At 28.6% G+C, this 19,434-nt stretch overlaps 1 protein-coding gene and 2 non-coding genes across 3 annotated transcripts; all 3 read left to right on the top strand.

The window, feature by feature from the left end:
* Window positions 1-2,394: 2,394 nt before the first annotated feature.
* Window positions 2,395-2,467, top strand: TRNAK-UUU (transfer RNA lysine (anticodon UUU)). Its single transcript has one exon. It is a non-coding gene; the product is annotated as a tRNA-Lys (tRNA).
* A 9,574-nt stretch (window positions 2,468-12,041) lies between these two features.
* On the top strand, window positions 12,042-12,737 carry LOC143921954 (uncharacterized). Its single transcript, XM_077445262.1, has one exon. The coding sequence runs from the start codon at window positions 12,042-12,044 to the stop codon at window positions 12,735-12,737; it is 696 nt and encodes a 231-aa protein (XP_077301388.1).
* Window positions 12,738-16,742: 4,005 nt separating this feature from the next.
* TRNAK-UUU (transfer RNA lysine (anticodon UUU)) lies at window positions 16,743-16,815 on the top strand. The gene has a single exon. It is a non-coding gene; the product is annotated as a tRNA-Lys (tRNA).
* The last annotated feature ends 2,619 nt before the right edge of the window (window positions 16,816-19,434 follow it).

The raw sequence follows: 19,434 nt of genomic DNA, 5'->3' as shown, positions 1-19,434 counted from the left end.
AATTTTATATTCAACTATGGTGTTATTGTATAACCTTGTTACCATATTAATTGAAAATTTACTATTTAAGCAATTTTTGAATAAATCATTTACACCGGGCAACTTTTTTAATAAAATATTGTTTTATAAATCAGTTCAATAAAGTAGTTTTAGTTTATTAACTAGAATTTTTTGAATTAATTAATGAAAAAGAGATTTAATCATGCCAATTAATTACCTTAGTTTTGAAAATAGTTTATCATATTTTTTTGAAAAAAACTAGGCTCTTATTACAAAAAAAATTTAGGAGTAAACGGCTTTGACCCTGCAACTAATTTGCTTGGCTGACTCTTCTGAAAAGCTTTTATTGTTTAAAGCGCTGCCAATCTGTTGCTATAAATTAATCAACCAACCCCCTTCTACCTAAGCAACCTAATTTATGTGTTTTTTTACTTTATTACCATTGGGGTTTCCCGCCATTTATAGATCAAATTCAAACTTTCTAATGCCTAATGCAAGATTATGAAAAGTTACAGAACAACACAAGAAATCTTGAACAGAAATATACAACATTTAAAATTACACAACTCCTAAGTAAAATATCAGAATTAAAAGGAAATATACAAAGTGTTAATACATTAAATGAACAACCCAATAATAATGAAATGTTAATTTTGAAAGAGAAAATATTACAGCTTGAAAATAAATTAAAAGAATCTACAGAAACTAAAGAAACAATGGCAAAGTATTTAAATGAAGAGAAAAACAAAGTAAAAGATCTTTTAAAAAGCAATGAAAGCAAAAAGAATCAGCCCAGAATAGAAAGCCCAATCAAAGAAACAAAAATTGAAAAATACATGAAAGAAATAAAAGTGTGTCAAGGAGAAACAAAAAAGTTGCTCAAAAATCTTACAAAAAATATTGAAAGTGCTGAACCTAAAGGTATTGAAGATTCTTATTTAAAAAAGAAAGTTGAAAGATTAGAAGAGGAGTTGGAAGATTTGAAATCAAAAAATATTCAATTAGAAAGAAATGAAAAGGTGTTAAAAGAGTTAAAAGACAGTTCAGTGTTAATGAAAGAGTCAATAGAAAATAAAGAAAAAATAATTAAAGCACAAAAATTAACAATAGAAAAATTAACAGAAAATCTTAAAAATGAAAAGAAATTGCATAATCCGTTTGAGAATGATGTGATTTTAGAAGAAGGTGACGAATTTAAAACAAATGAAAAAGGAGGTAGTTCATGGAGTTTAAACCCACCTAAAGATATAAAAATACCAAAGAAAAAAATAAATAAAAAAGAGAAAAATGTAAATGTTGAAAATATTTTTAAAGAAGACAACAACAAATTTTTCACAAATTTATCATTTACAAATTCAAGTCCAGTGATTACTAAAAAGCCAAAAAACAACTTCAAATAAAAATTTTGACATTAAATTTTCAAATAAAAAATGTAAGGCATTTTAAGGGTGCTTATTAAAGTATATTTTAAAAAGTAGTTGAAAAAATAATTTTATTATAAAAACTGTAATATGAAGACTTTATGTGGAATTACAAGTTATTTAACGGAAATTAAGTATAATTTTTTAATAAAAATTGTTGCTGAGTAAAGACTAATATGGTATTACAAGTTATTTAACGGAAATTAAATACAATTTTTTAATAAAAATTGTTGCTGAGTAAAGACTAATATGGTATTACAAGTTATTTAACGGAAATTAAGTACAATTTTATTATAAAAACTGTAATATGGAGATTATATGCCATTAAAAGTTATTTAACGGAAATTATATACATTTTGCAGAAATATTTGTTAATTAAGTAATACTTAAATGAAAATTAATTAATAAAACATTTATTTTTACGTTTTTTTATATTAATAGCTGAAGTTAATCATAATAAGTGCTGTGTAATTCTTTTAACCACTTAATACCTTTAATGTTTTAATACTGTTTTTAATGAAGAGCTCACACCATCAACAACGGCACAAGGTAACAAGTTTATTTATTAATAAGAGCCGGCTTTAGAAAGTATGATCCAACTTCTTTGTTTAATATTTGTGTACAAGTTTATATAACTTTTTTTTCAAAGAAATCTAAGAGATAAAAATATATATAAACAAGTCTAAGATAATCATAACAAGGGCATTTATTAAATATTATTGGTCTAAATAGGTATAATTAAACCCATAACACTTTTTTTTGTTTTTGCAATTTATTTTATCCAAAATAAACTTAGATACAATGAAACAAATATAATAAAAAAGGATTAAATTTGGTACGGAAAATCATTTTTAAAATTTTCTATCTAAAAAATGTTTTTTTTTGATTAAATTTAATCACACACAACTACATTTAATATCAAAAAAAACCCCCCCTATTTAGAAAACAAATCTATTTATATTTCTCAATATAAGCCCGGTTAGCTCAGTCGGTAGAGCATCAGACTTTTAATCTGAGGGTCGCGGGTTCGAGTCCCGTATCGGGTGCTTTTTTATATTTCACTACTTTTTTTGTTTTCTAGGCTCTTTTGTAAGTTTTACATTATTAAAAGATTTAGCCATTGGGGTATTTATTTAAAATATATTGCTTTAAGATTTAACAACACCAACCTTAAGTTTTTTCATTTATAGTTTGAGTTTATTTAATTATATTTAGTAAGTGTTTGAGGTTAACATGGCAAATTAATTATATTGGTTGGATTATAGCTATTTAATAAGCACCCTTGTTATTATTATCTCCGGCTTTTTTAATATATTTTTGCCTCTTAATGTCAATGATTTACTTTTCTGCTGCAACTTTTTGTAAAAAAATTTAAAAACAATTGGATTTCTAGACTCTTTCGAAACATTTTTTTGAGATTTTATTGTTTTTTTTAATATTATAAAGCGAGTTGGCAGAAAAGTGAAGCGAGATAAGAAGATTATTGTGTAAAAAGTAATCAGTTAAGATGAAACCCCAAAAAAAAATTATGAAGAAGGGTTCATCGTTGGGGCTTGGATTTGTAATACCCTACCCACACATTTTAGGTACAAATCTCGAAGCAGGTGCCCTAAAGGTATTGGAACATGGCAAATATTTGCCTTAACGGTTATTTTACATATAAAAAAGTGATAAAATACCAATAACTTAGAAATTTATTGGTATTGGGGCTCGATCGACAATTGTTCTTTTCGGCGTTGAAAGCAAAGTTGCTCTTTTTATTTTTTTTAAATCAAAAGTTGATGTGCCTACTGCTTAAGATTGTTAAATTTAATTCAAAAAAATGCTAGATATATAAGCATCTTGAGGTTGGATTTCTTTTTCTGCCACTTCTTACACTTAGATTATTTTTTTAATTTTTTTTACTGTGAGCAGCAAAATCTCAAAAGAAGGCATATTAAACTAGCAATCTGGCCGGAAAATTGCTTAAGCAAAGAATTTCGACATTTTATTTCGAGTTGGATATATATATTGTACTTAAATAAATACCCATGTTTACCTCAAACTCTTACTTGGCACCCGATACGAGAGCACGCCGAAAAGGAGTTAATGATGCCCTAGCAGAACTATGGAAAGCAGAAAGCTATATGAAATCACGAAAGATTAAAGGAGACAATGAACAGATTAATTGGTTTGTTCGGGGATCCTCAGATTCTGTAATTCGCTGGTTTATGGAAATTCAGAAAGAAAATCTGTCATGGAAAATTTTTAAATTGGAATATATAATAGAATTTGGTTCAGAAGAAAACAATTTTAAAACATACAGACTACTTTTGCAGAGAGAATTGACTTTAGGGGAGTACACTCGATTTAATCTACTATTAGTAGAAGCATTGCTTGAGGAATACAGCGAGATAAAAACATCCGAAATAATTGATGGGATGAATGAAGGAAATGAAAAAGAAGAAGTTGTGGAAAGGATGAAAAGAAGACCTAGAAGTATGCCACACTGGATATGGCTTAAGAAGATTGTTGAAAGAATGGATAGAAAGAAAAGAGCAACACATAAGCAAAAAGAAGCCCTCAAAGAAGAGGAGGTATTACCTGTCAATATGATAGGTATGGATCACAAAGACGTGAAAATAAAAGAAGCCCTCAAAGAAGAGGAGGTATTACCTGTCAATATGATTGGTATGGATCACAAAGAAGTGAAAATGAGAGAAAAGAAGAAGATATTGCTGAATGAGAAGAAGAAGCACAGCATGGATCACAAAGATGTGAATAAGAGAGTAGAAAAAGAAATATTGCTGAATGAGAGGAAGAAGCACAGCATGGATCACGAAGAAGTGAATAAAGAAGAAAGTGAATTGTTACAGAAAATAATAAAAAGATACCCACAAGCTACAAATAATGATCTAAAAATTAGAGATCCATGTAAGCTGGGTGTTTGTGAAATTAATACACCAGAAGGGAAAAGAGTATACGTACCAGGACAAAGAAGAGTAGAACAAAGTATGATTGAAAAAACTAAAATACAATTAGATAAATTAGAACAGAGCGGAATAATAAGCAGATCAACATCAGAATGGAGAAGTCCAGTACGCCCAGTGGAAAAGCCAGATGGCACAGTTAGAGTGTGTACTAACCTGATAGCATTAAATGAGCTTGTTATAAAAGAAGATTACCCTACACCAATAATGAATGACTTAATAGAAAAATTACAAGGATCAACTGTTTTTACAGTGATTGATTTAAAAGATGGTTATTTCCAGATAGAAGTAAAGAAAGAACATAGATTTAAGACTGCATTCAAATTTGATAACAGATTATATGAATGGAATAGAATGCCGATGGGATATAAAAATGCACCAAGCATTTTCCAAAAGACAATGGACAAATTATTAGGAGATATGAGTGGAAAAGGTGTTGAAGTATACCTTGATGATATTGTTGTACATGGTAAAACACAAGAAACACATGATAAATTAGCATTTGAAGTTTTCAAAAGATTGGAAGAGAATAATTTGTGTATAAACACGAAGAAATTACAATTAGCCAAAAACAAGATTAAACTTTTAGGAATAGTAGTAAATGGGAAAACCCAGAAATTAACAGAAGAATCAAGAACAGATATAATGAACTATCCGAGACCAACGGATACAAAAAGTTTAAGGAGATTTTTAGGAAAGATGAATTTCTTTTCAGCATTTATAAAAGATATGAGCAGAATTGCAATATCATTGTACGAAAAAACAGGGAAATATGCAAAATTTGAATGGACGAATGAAATGGAAAATAGTTTTTTGGAATTAAAAGATAATCTAATGGAAGAAGTATGCCTATACTTACCAGATTACGATAAAAAGTTTATATTAGAGACAGATGCTTCAGATACAGGTTTAGGAGCAGCATTATTTCAAAAAGATAACAATGGAAAATTAGTACCAATACGATTAGCGTCTAGGAAATTGACAAGCGCAGAAAAGAATTATGGAATTACAGAAAAAGAATTTTTAGCTGTGGTCTGGGGAATAGAGCATTTTGACTACCAATTAAGAGGTAGAAGCTTTAGTTTAATTACCGATCACATCGCATTAGAAGCTATTAAACAGAAAGGGGATTTTGGTAACAAAAGAATGTGTAGATGGATTGAAAGAATCCAAGATTATGACTTTGATATAACTTATAAGAAAGGAGAAACACTAATTACAGCAGATGCGCTAAGTAGGATATACGAAAATGATGAAAATGACAAGGTAGAAAAACAAGATGAAATGAACGAGGAAAATAAAATTAAAATAATTAGGAACATACATGAAAAATTGATCCATAGAGGAATAGTGCCAGTTAAATATGAATTAGAAAAACAATTCAAGTGGCCAAAAGTAAATCAGCTGATTGACAAGGTAATCAGCTCATGTGAAATATGTAGTAAGAATAGTCGAAAATTAGGAGGAGGATGTGAATTTGTAACCACATCAGAACCATTGGAAAAAACAGCAATAGACATTATGAAAATAAGTGAAGAAGATAGTACAGTACTTGTATTTATAGATTACTATACAAGGAAGATGAAAATAAAAGTGTTAAAATCGAGAACGACGAAAGATATTTTAATGGCTTTGAGAAGCATATTTAAAGAAGTAGGGACTCCAAAAGAATTAAATACAGATAATGCAAAAGAATTTGTGGCGAAAGAATTTTTAAATTTCTGCACAGATCTAAACATAGTGCAGCATTTGACAAGTGTGGAAAAGCATCAATCAAACGGAAGAGTGGAAAGAGCAATAAGAACCATCAGGGATGGATTGGCGAAAAGTAAAGAGTTAAATAAGAATATTGAAGAAAGACTTAATATGATTGAGAATGCTTATAACAATACGCTACATTCAGGAATTGGAATGACACCTGAAGAAGCAGTAAAAGGCGACGAAAATATACATGAAAAGATAAATAAAACTACGAAAAAATATGAAGGACAATTTAGAAGAAGAAAAAGAGAAAAATTTATTGTAGGGCAGCAAGTAAGAATTGCCAATAAGGAAAATTTGAAGACAAAAGGGAAATCGTATGACAGATTTCAAGAAAGAGGAGTAGTAACGCATGACGTAGGAAACGATTCTTATATCGTTAAACATGAATCAGGGAACAAATTTAAAATTAATCACTCCGATCTAAAAGCAATTAACATAGCTCAGTAAGAGTTTGCTTTGATGCGGGGGAAGTTGGATATATATATTGTACTTAAATAAATACCCATGTTTACCTCAAACTCTTACTTTTCGTAATATTTTTGTTCAGATTACAATAAATATATGAAAAAAAGTGTTTGTTAAAGACTCAGATTTTAAAAAATCATTATAAAAAGTTGAAGATAATCATAACAGGGGTTATTTATTAAATAGCTATAATCCAACAAAAAATGCCGCTCTATTTAATTAAAACACGTGATTTGTATTAAATTAATCCCTAAATAAATCAAAAAAGAGACCGTTATAAATTTAAGGTGGTATTAAACCGTAAAATTTATTTTTAGATATAAAATGTGGTCGTTGATTATTCAACTCATTAAACTACTTATAAATAATAATATTGCTCAGTGAACTAAATTTTTTTTATTAAAATTTTCTTGTTCCATCGAAGATGGTTTAAGCTCTTCATTATTAACAGTTGAATATATAATACTAAATCCACGTGTTTACCCCAAACTCATACTTTAAATATTTATTTAATCATTAAGAGTAATTATTTAAATTATATTAAAAAAAAATCGGATTTATTGAAAAGTGGTTGCCTACAGCTAAAAAAGAAGTTTCCTACAAAACTCTGGGGGCCCCTATAGCATTTCTATCCCTTTGCCGACAGTCGGCGAGCCTTAGGACTAAGTGTCCCATTGACCTTGAGCTGGCGTTTAATTATAGACAGTACCATACTGTCTTGTTTATTAGGTTCGTTAGTTGAAGTAACTCAGGCTTAAGCAACAGTGACACACCGATCCAAAAGGACCAGGAGCAGAAACTGCCACTGAAACCCATCAACTAACTACTGGAAAATTAGCACACCCTCAGGCAGAAAGTGGTGCTAAAATACTATCTTTAACGTTCTGAAACTTGCTTAAACTGATCTACTTAATGAACTGCCTGTTCAACTATTCCTTTGTTTTTCTTCCTTGGCTTCTTTAACTTTAACTCTCCTGAGGAGTGCCAACTTCTCATGGAAAGCACCGACTTTCCGATTTTCTTTTGATAAAAGTTCCTTATCACAGTTGTTTTTTAGACGGCCTTTCAGCATATAACTCAATAACTTGTCCTTCCAATCAGCTCCGTTTCTATTGCTTTAAAAATTCTCAAGGTACTCATACCTATGAACATCCATGGCTTTACAATCCGTTACCCAATGCCTATAGTTATCTGGTGCGATTTCGTTACATAACAAACACTTATCTTTAAAATCTTCTTTAATTTCGCCTCTACCAACCAACTGGAGCCTGTTAGGCTGAGTCACAGTCCTTACTTCTAAAATCAATCTAAAACCATTCATAGTCTCCGCTTTAAGAGAATTTCTCAAAACTTCTCTACCACAACCTAATTGCAATTTATCACGTAATACACCAATTTTACTAACAGGATTTAAGCGTTTCTTCGAGCTAAACAAGGTACTTATCTGCTATTTCACACTTCTCCTCGAATCCAAAGTAATCTTATTTCTTTTGCTGAAACGGTAAGCTTCGTTGAGCCAGGTCAACTTGCATTTAAATTATATTAATAGAGAATAACACAACAACTAGTATATTTAGAAAATCAATAATTAAAAAAATTTAAACAACTTTTAATTATTATTTCGTTTCGCCTATACAGAATTTATACGTAAATCCATCTTCTACAAACTGCCCATTATTTATTTCCCAGGTTTTTTTTGCACCCTTTGATAATAAGAATTCTTCAACTTCAATACTTACATTGTTCAACGGGGTGTCGCAAGGCGGAAATATTCTATCACCTAAGAGATTAGGCGCATTGACAACTGTACAAAAAATTTTGTGGCTGTGATTTAATGCTTCTTGAAAAATATTTTCCCCTCCAAAAATTATGATGACAAATCCATTTTCTCTTCCAAATTTAATAGCCAAATCTAATGAACTGAAAGTGATGGCGTCACCTTTTACACTTTTATGTTTTGTTATGACAGCAAGTGTAGCAGTTTTAAAAGCAGGGATATGTTCATAAGTAACCCTTCCCATTATAAGTAGAATTTTTTGTCCATCATACGGACAAGTTATAAGCTTTAGAAAGCTCTTGTCTCCGCGGAGATTTCTTTTCCAAGGCAGATCATTTTCAAAACCAATGTATCTATGTTCTGAAGTATATGCTACAATTATATTAAGTTTTTCAGTACAGAGTTGTATTGCATTAGACATGATAATTTAAGGGTGCTATTCAATAAACTTTTTTAAAGATAAATACTGTAGGTGTTTGGGACGTTAAAATTTATATAAACTTTTCCACAAAAACGGTTCATTTCTAATATAACAACTAGTTCAGAATAAGATAACAAGTATTAACAACTACAGCTTAAATAAATCCAACATTTTTTTTAGTTCAGAATAAGAAGTTTATAAACCAACTAAATCTAGTTTAATGGTTTGTATAATCTCACACTAGATAAATAGTTTCTTAAGTAAATTTTTTAAATATTTAAATTTGGCCGATAACCATTATTACTTTTAACTCGTTTTAATATAAGTTGATTATATTGTTATACTTAAATAAATACCCATGTTTACCTCAAACTCTTACTATATATTTAATAACTATGTCTTAACAAACCTTTAAAAAATTATTTGTATTTATTCTTCAAAGGGATTAGGAACAACTATTAATATGAAAACGTAAGGAGAGATATTACAAAACTATGATTTTATACGCCTTAAGAGAAAAAACGTTTAATCTTTTTAAATTTGAGGTAAACACTCTTTAAAAAACTTAGTAATGTCTTATTAGACCAACTTCGGCATTACATTTTCAACTTTTAATTAAAAAATCACCAAACTCAAAATTTTGTTTACAGCATTGCACAAACTAGTAGGAATTGGGGTTTTGCTAAGAGAAAAAAATCAATAATTATTCCCATATGATATAAATAATTATTTTGCAGTAAAAAGCACCTGCTTGTTTTTGTGTTATTTTCTATTAATGAAAAAACGCCCCTTAATGGCTAAATACTTTTTTAAAGTAAGAATTTGGGGTAAACATATGAATTTATTTAAGTATATTATACATTCCACCTTTTATTGAAGAGCTTAAGCCATCTTCGATGGTACAAGGCACTTATATTGCTAAATTAAAATGTTTTGGTTAAAGATGGTAAGAGTTTAACACCCAAGGTAATTTTTAGAAACCTTTCTCATCTAACTTTAGTAATAGAGTCAAACAATTATTCTGAAGTTTAGACACATGTAAATAAGTTTTCATAACTACAGACGAGAAGCATTTTTTAGTACTTTTTGCTACAAACTGTATTTTGTAGACTTTTTATTTTACCCCAATGACTCGAATAGATTTTGTAGAATTTTATAAAGCACATTTAGGATTAAATGAAAATGACCAAAAACTATTTGAATTATCTATAGATCAGCCATTACCATCCACTTTTAGAATCACCCCAACACAAGCAAGTGAAATTATTAAAAGAAAAGTTTCAAATTTTTCTTTCATTCAAAAAGTGCCATTTTTAACAGAAGTTTTTTCTTTTGAGTTGAAAATTAAAACAGAGGAATATAAAGAATTTATGGAGTTTCTTGTATCTCAAACAGACATAGGAAACATTCAAAGGCAAGAAATTGTAAGCTTTTTGCCACACTTATTTATGTCTTTAGAAAGCAATCACATGGTTCTTGAGACTTGTGCATCACCTGGAAGTAAAACAAAAAATTTACTAGAAAAAATAAAAACAGGACTTCTTGTGTCTAATGATAAAACAAGCACCCGTGTGAATATTTTGATCAGTGAATCGACTAAAAAAGCAACACCGAATTTTCTAATTACACAATATGACGCTATGAATTTTCCCACTTTCAGTTGTAAATTTGATCGAATTTGTTGTGATGTACCTTGCTCTGGAGATGGAACTTTCAGAAAAAACCCATCTATTTTGCCTAAATGGACAATTAGTAACGGGATCGCATTGTCGAAAATGCAGCACAGAATCCTTGCTAGAGCTTTAGAATCGTTAAAAGAAGGTGGAATACTTGTATATTCCACTTGCTCTTTAAATCCTATCGAAAATGAATGGGTTATTAATGCTGCTATAGGTGGTTCGGAAGACTATGAATTGTTAAACGACTTTGATTTTCTTCAATATGAAAATCTAGCAGAAGACAAAATCATGGTAAGAAAGGGAATTACTAATTTTAAATTTGGCAACTTTGAATATGATAATGCAGATCTATCTAAATGTTGTAGAATTCTTCCACATGATCAAAATACTGGTGGATTCTTCATCGCGGTAATTAGAAAGAAATTGGCAACTCCCCTTAAGATTTCAGATAACCCCTGCAAATTGAACCCTGCTTTTGTTGAACTTAACGATGAAGCTCTTGAGAAAATTAATAAAACTTGTGATGTTACAAATTTTAATGGGCGTTTGATCTCATTCAATTCTAAATTCAAAAACGTGTTTGCAGTTTCTGATGTCTGCTTCGACTTTTTGTGTAACAACCCGAAATTAAAAATAGCCTATGCTGGAATAAAAGCTTTCACAGAATCTGATCTTAGAAAAGATGTGTTCAGACCAAAATCGGCATTCCTAGAATACCAAAACATGTCATGTGACATAAAAATGAATTTTTTTGATTTTAAGAAACTTATAGCTGATAGAACGGTAGCTTTAAATGATTTAGAAGCTAATCCTGATGGACTGTTTTCTGCTGATATTGAAGGACTTCCTTACAAGGTCTGTGGATTTTCTGGTGGTAACAAAGTATTTTTATACATCGACGATATTCATAGAAAGGCATACGCTAATCTTTATTTTAAATAAATATTCTTTAAAATATCTTTTTATGGTGGGGTTAACATAGATTTTACATTAATTTTAAATGTTTTTTATTTCTATTTAACTGCAAATGACTCTACTTTCTATTAATCAGCCACCGACAATATTTATTTTACAAAAGAGCTTAATCATGTTGAAAAAAAGCTTTTAAGCCAATATTATTAACTCAATACCTTGGTAGAGTTTATCTTTGATTATTTATTATACTTGTTGAAATATTATTAAATAACTCTTAATGTCTAATAGGTCTTAAGATAATAACAATACTAATAAGCGCAAGTTTGCAATATTCGTTGAATATTAGTCTAGTTTTTTGTAATTCATCCTGTTTATTTCTGCATTGTGAATTTTTTTTGTTAATTAAGTAAATTTGGTAAAGTTACCCCTTTGACATTAAATTCTTAACAAAAGTTAATATGTGAAAATTATATTCATTATTATTTATTTAATTATAATAGATAGCATAAAATATGTAATAATTGACATTTTTTATCTCAAACACCAAATTCTCTTATTTTCTAATGTATTTATCTACTGGGTTGCTTATTATTATCAAATAAATAAAAATTTCATTTTTTGACATTGCATATGAATAGAGACCAAATTAAAGAGCAACTAAAAGAATTGTTCCCACATCTTAAAGAAAAAGAAGCACAGGTATTAGCCGACATGGGAGAAGACATAAGCGTATTAGTAACAAGAGTTTTAGATAATAATATCTCCCCACCAGAATTCTATTTAAACGAATTGGTTAGAACCAATTATCCTCGAACTAAGATATCACATAGCTACAATTATCCTGAAGTATTCAGAGATAAATGCACAATCAATATGCATATAGATGTAAAAGGCCTAAGAGCTAGAGCTACATTACTTAATAACGAAGCATACGAGCTAACAAAAAAAGCAATAGGTCATACAATAAAAGGAGCAAGATATCACTTTAGCATAGAAGCTGAAGCTAAAAGAAAATTGGCTAAAGAGATAAATAGAGATGCCATTTTAGTGTTAATGCGGAAAATAGTCGAAGATACAGGCCCGGTTGACTTGCATGGATTTACAGTAGAAGAGGCTATTGCTTTTATGGATGATCTTTTATACTTTAAAAAGTTCACTGAAATTCAATTAATTACTGGCCAAAAATATAACAGTTCTAGGATTAGGCCAGCTATGCAAGAATGGTTTGAAATAAATAAGTTTATGTGTACTGAAGAGGGGCCGTGTCTATTAGGAAAAAAGAAAGCTTTTTGGTTACTTGAAAAAGATTCCAGACACCGTAAATAATAAACGAATTTTTTAAGCCTAGCATAGAGTTTAAACTAAATTATTCACTGTTAAAATTAAACTAGAAATTAACATTTATATTCATGGGTATTTATTTATTATTATTGTTATAATCGGCCAATATTAATACCGCTAATGTCAATAAATATTTTAAGTAGTAACTGTTATAATCGGCCAATATTAATACCCCTAATGTCAATAAATATTTTAAGTAGTAACTGTTATAATCGGCCAATATTAATACCCCTAATGTCAATAAATATTTTAAGTAGTAACTGGTATAATCGGCCAATATTAATACCCCTAATGTCAATAAATATTTTAAGTAGTAACAAAAAAAAATCGGATTTATTGAAAAGTGGTTGCCTACAGCAAAAAAAGAAGTTTCCTACAAAACTCTGGGGGCCCCTATAGCATCTCTATCCCTCTGCCGACAGTCGGCTAGCCTTAGGACTAAGTGTCCCATTGACCTTGAGCTGGCGTTTAATTATAGACAGTACCATACTGTCTTGAAAGTAGTAACAATAATAGATTACAACAGATAGCATAAAACTGGCAAATGGTATAATTTGAATGTATTTAAAAGATATCGGGCAAGCCAGAATAAGTATCTCATAAAAAACGAAAATATAAGAGTTGTTGTGTAATTTTCTTTAAATCTAATCAATCAATACTCTTAATGGCTAAAATACGTTAACAATGAAGAGCTTACGCCATCAGACATGGAAAACGACAATAATAAATTGGAATTTTGATTAAAGCAGGCCAAAAAATATATTAAAGCCAAACGCATTTTAAAAATAATATTTACATCTTTATTTTAGCGCCAAGCGGGGTAAATTGAACAGACAATTGGAATATAAAAGGCCGCTTTTAAAAAAAATGTTAAAAATCTGGTTTGTGGTCAAATTTACGCAAATGGCACATATAATTGGATATGCTTTTTCTTATTAAATAAATACGCTTGTTAAGATTATCTTCGACATACGTAATTGGATTGTTGCTATTTATTCCTATTTATTAAATACCTTTGTTAAGATTATCTTCGGCCTATGTAATTGGATATGCTTTTTTTATTATTTAAAGTAAGAGTTTGAGGTAAACATGTGTATTTAGTATTAAATATATATCCAACTTTTATTTAATATCCTTCTTTAATTATCTTTAACTTATTTATATAATTTGACTGTATAATTAATTAAAAAAAGGTACTTTTAACAAAATACTATAATGTAAGATGTTTTTTCAAATAATAAATTTAATATTAAAAATTAAATATTACATCTTCAACGGCTTAAATCAAACTTTATAATTTCGCTTTTTCAAGCACTAATCTCCTTCCATACAAATGTGTTGAAGATCCAAAATATTCTATTGCTTTATCAACATTTTGTGGTGTATCCAGTACAATGAATGCAAATCCTCTATGAGTTCCATCTGGCTTTATGGGAAGGCGCACATCTGATACATGTGAAAACGATGAAAATATTTTTTTTAGTTCTTCTTGTGATGCCTGGAACGGAACATTTTTGACAATAATTTTGTTGGTTTGCTTTGTCTTAGGTCGTATTTCTTGATCAGAAATAATTGTGTTTTCTGGAATTACACAAATCGGAGCAAATTCACAATAAATCACTTGGTTTTTAAATCTTTTCATGTTTAATTCTTTATAACATTGAGCAGCTTCTTTTGTATCTTTAAACTCTAAGAGTGCAAGGCATTTAGATGGGGCAATGTTGACTTTAAAATTTCCCTTGATTAAATCAATGGCTCCTAATAGATCTGAATTTCTTAAAATTAAAATATTTTCGCTTTGACCCGTAATATTTGATAAATAAATATTGTTTGATTCTAAAAACCTCTTGGTTTGCGCAACCAAATCCGTTTCTAATAAACTCACTCTGGCGCCCAGATCTTTGTCATTCAAATCGAGTATTTGACTCCTGCTTATTTTTTGATTTTCGCATGTTCTTTTAATTACAGCTTCAAAATTAAAGAAAAGTGAATTATAATGCTCTTTTCTACTGTCTACAAGTTTCTCTAAGTAATTCCCTACTTTTACTCGTTTTCCAGCTAAAATTTTAAGCTCTTTAATGGCCTTTTCTGCTGCTTCACCCTCCAGAAATTTTACGATTGCTATCAAATGCTCCTTTTTTTGAAATTCAATTTTTTCAACTTTTCCGAATATTTCTAAATGGGGAAGCATAGTTTCTTCAGTCATTGCATCCCCCATATTTTTTATAACAATTGTTTTAGAATATAAAGCTTTTCTGAGCTTCGATTCGGTAAATTCTATAGCTTTAGTGCTTTCTTCTCTAGCGAGTTCTACTAAAATTTTATGATTATGGAAGTATGAAGAATTAAAGTATTCAACAGCTTCAATAGCAAGCTCTTTGGTCGAAAATCCCACAAAGCAAACCCTTCTAAACTCACCTTTTGAATTCTTCAGCATAAAAACATCTGTGACATTTCCTTTAACATTAAAAAAATCTTTTATTTCTGTTTCTGTACATTTCTTTGGCAGATTTTTAATTGCAATTCTCATGAGCAAATTTTTAAGTTTTTTTAAAAATAATTTGTTACAATAAAATTATTAGCCGAATATTAAAAAGTGTAATGATTGATCAATGGATACTCTTTAACTTATAAATTTACCAAAACCAACATTATTTTTTGAAATTGCGTATAAATAAATTAAATAAGCAGCTAAAATAGATATGTATTTTTATATTAAATCGAAAAGTATGGCATTTGATTTAATAAAGTAAAATATAAGAGAAAAGCATTTTTTAAAGAAAAAATAAAATCTAACCGGTTAATCTTATGTGCTTCAAATCAACATGACGTGTGATTTTAACTACAATATTTATAAAAAGCTTATTAAATTTATTAAAACTTGTTACTTTTTGTAATAGTATCAATTAAATAACCCTTACCTTTTAATAGATCTTTAGATAGCAACATTACTTATCCAAAATACTGCCGGTATTACTGCCATATCCGTCATGGATTTTTTGCAGGACTATGAAATATACTCTAAATTCTTCTGAAACTGTTTTGTTTTCACGAGAATAAACATGCAGTACTATTCCAAACCGTTGGGTCACAAATTTTTTTGGGAAACTCATATCAACTTCACATAAAATCTATTTTTTATCTCTCTTTCAGATTAAATTAATGTGAAAGGGGGCTGAATTTCTCTAATTTTAGATTACGTAGCTCTTCAAATATTAATCTAAATTTTTTAAAGCTAAATGCGGTTCATTAATAATTTATCAGTCTCTTACTATATTGTCCGCCTTAGACGATTATTTTGTGAAAATGAATAAATAAAAAAAACCCACCTTGTATTTTTTAGACAAAATATATGTTATAACTCTAGATGGACTAAAACCCCTCATTGATTAGGTCAGTTGCCTTATAGTAACTGTGCGAATTATTTGAGGTAATTGCCAAAAGAAACATGATTAGTTCTGCTAATAACAGTTTGATTTAAAATATGGTCAACATGATCAAGAAATATTAATTTTGAAACCCCCCAAATTAATACAATTTTTCAAAAGCAAAATACAAGCATGGAGAATGTAACGAATTATGAGCTGTTATAAATCAATGACTTTTTAGATATAAAAAACATATATTTAAGTCCCCTTTGATAAGTTAAAAAAACATCCGATTTAAATTTCTGAATTTATATGGTATATCAGTTGATTCATATGAAAGATGATAAGCTTTAAAAACAAGGGCATAGCTAAAGTATAAAGAATACGCAGATTTAAAGACATTTAGGCAACAAAATCATATTTTTTGCCATGGAGAAAATGATATGCTTACGATTAATTGACAAAAAAACGACAGGCTTAAAAAAGTGGCAAACCGGCACAACATTGGCATGTTTTTTGGATTAAGTTTAAAGCACACCCAACCACATTTAATATCTCAATAAAAGCACAATTAAAATGTGCTCTAGTTAGAAAACAAATCTATACATATTTTTGAATATAAGCCCGGTTAGCTCAGTCGGTAGAGCATCAGACTTTTAATCTGAGGGCCGCGGGTTCGAGTCCCGTATCGGGTGGTTTTTTATATTTCACTACTTTTTTCGTTATTTAAGATGTGGCAAGTTTTCCATTATTAAAAGTTTTAGCCATTAGTGTATTTATTTAAAATATAATTCTAGAAGTTTAAACAACACTAACCTTTAAGTTTTTTCTTTTTTATTTTTTTTACGAAAAACATGTGTGTTTATTTAAAGTAAGAGTTTGAAGTTAACATGGCAATTTAAATATATTTGTTATAATCGGTCAAGATTAGTAACCCCCAATGCTAAAAAAATATTTTAAGTAGTAACAATTTTTTATATATTTTTGTCTCTTAGATTTCTTTGAAAAAAAAGTTATATAAACGTGTACACAAATATTAAAAAACGACTTTGTATCATACTTTCTAAAGCCGGCCCTTATTAAAACAATAAGGGTATTAAGTGGTTAAAAGAATTACACAGCACTTATTATGATTAACTTCAGCTATTAATATAAAAAAACGCAAAAATAAATGTTTTATTAATTAATTTTCATTTAAGTATTACTTAATTAATAAATATTTCTGCAAAATGTATATAATTTCCGTTAAATAACTTGTAATGGTATATAATCTCCATATTACAGTTTTTATTGGAAAGTTATATTTAATTCCGTTAAATAACTTGTAATGGCATATAATCTCCATATTACAGTTTTTATTGGAAAGTTATATTTAATTTCAAATAAATAACTTGTAATGTCATATAATCTCCATATTACAGTTTTTACTAATAAATTGTACTTAATTTCCGTTAAATAACTTGTAATACCATATTAGTCTTTACGCAGCAGCAATTTTTATTAAAAAATTGTGTTTAATTACAAATAAATAACCTCTAGTTCCATATAAGTCTTTTGACAGCAACAATTTTTATTGAAAAATTATACTTAATTTCCGTTAAATAACTTGTAATTCCACATAAAGTCTTCATATTCCAGTTTTTATAATAAAATTATTTTTTCAACTACTTTTTAAAATATACTTTAATAAGCACCCTTAAAATGCCTTACATTTTTTATTTGAAAATTTAATGTCAAAATTTTTATTTGAAGTTGTTTTTTGGCTTTTTAGTAATCACTGGACTTGAATTTGTAAATGATAAATTTGTGAAAAATTTGTTGTTGTCTTCTTTAAAAATATTTTCAACATTTACATTTTTCTCTTTTTTATTTATTTTTTTCTTTGGTATTTTTATATCTTTAGGTGGGTTTAAACTCCATGAACTACCTCCTTTTTCATTTGTTTTAAATTCGTCAGCTTCTTCTAAAATCACATCATTCTCAAACGGATTATGCAATTTCTTTTCATTTTTAAGATTTTCTGTTAATTTTTCTATTGTTAATTTTTGTGCTTTAATTATTTTTTCTTTATTTTCTATTGACTCTTTCATTAACACTGAACTGTCTTTTAACTCTTTTAACACCTTTTCATTTCTTTCTAATTGAATATTTTTTGATTTCAAATCTTCCAACTCCTCTTCTAATCTTTCTACTTTCTTTTTTAAATAAGAATCTTCAATACTTTTAGGTTCAGCACTTTCAATATTTTTTGTAAGATTTTCAAGCAACTTTTTTGTTTCTCCTTGACACACTTTTATTTCTTTCATGTATTTTTCAATTTTTGTTTCTTTGATTGGGCTTTCTATTCTGGGCTGATTCTTTTTGATTTCATTGCTTTTTAAAAGATCTTTTACTTTGTTTTTCTCTTCATTTAAATACTTTGCCATTGTTTCTTTAGTTTCTGTAGATTCTTTTAATTTATTTTCAAGCTGTGATATTTTCTCTTTCAAAATTAAAATTTCATTATTATTGGGTTGTTCATTTAATGTATTAACACTTTGTATATTTCCTTTTAATTCTGATATTTTACTTAGGAGTTGTGTAATTTTAAATGTTGTATATTTCTGTTCAAGATTTCTTGTGTTGTTCTGTAACTTTTCATAATCTTGCATTAGGCATTAGAAAGTTTGAATTTGATCTACAAATGGCGGGAAACCCCAATGGTAATAAAGTAAAAAAACACATAAATTAGGTTGCTTAGGTAGAAGGGGGTTGGTTGAGTTTTGATATTTTGTTGAATAATAAGCGTTAAAAGTACATTTATTATGTATTCACACAGCTTTGGGGTGTTTTGGACATTAAGATTAACGTAAAATGGCAAATCAGAAACATTTTTATAAATTGATATTTTTTATATTAAAAAAATCTCCTTAAAAAGCAAAGAAGGTACTGAAACTATAATATAGGGTTAGAATATTACATAAAAACAGGTAAAAACTTTTTATAATCTTACTACTCTGTGTCATAATTAAAATACTTGTGATTCATTGGCAGTTTAGATTCGTTTCAACAAAATAGAAGTTGCTTGCTAAAACTTTCACATCTCTTCAATCCCCAAATATTTATATAACAGCATTTTTACTTTAGCTTTGAAAAGTTTTTTGATTAATATTTAATTTTTAAAATGAAAATGGCAGTCTGTCTTGAAAACAAGCTGCTCCTCTTTTATATTATGTGTATTGCAGTAGAACTGTGACAAAAGCTACACTTAACAATTTATAAATATTTTATCACACATTCTTATAGCTTAATAGCTTTTAAGAAATGTTTTGCAA

The sequence above is a fragment of the Arctopsyche grandis genome, unplaced genomic scaffold (assembly GCF_051622035.1).
Source record: "Arctopsyche grandis isolate Sample6627 unplaced genomic scaffold, ASM5162203v2 HiC_scaffold_93, whole genome shotgun sequence".
Lineage (NCBI taxonomy): Eukaryota > Metazoa > Arthropoda > Insecta > Trichoptera > Hydropsychidae > Arctopsyche > Arctopsyche grandis.
The sequence above is the reverse complement of the archived record's forward strand: the minus strand, read 5'-3'. Positions and strand labels throughout refer to the sequence as shown.

Excerpts from the sequence above, each read along its gene's own strand:
- LOC143921954 (XM_077445262.1), top strand. The coding sequence starts at position 12,042 with ATGAATAGAGACCAAATTAAAGAGCAACTAAAAGAATTGTTCCCACAT.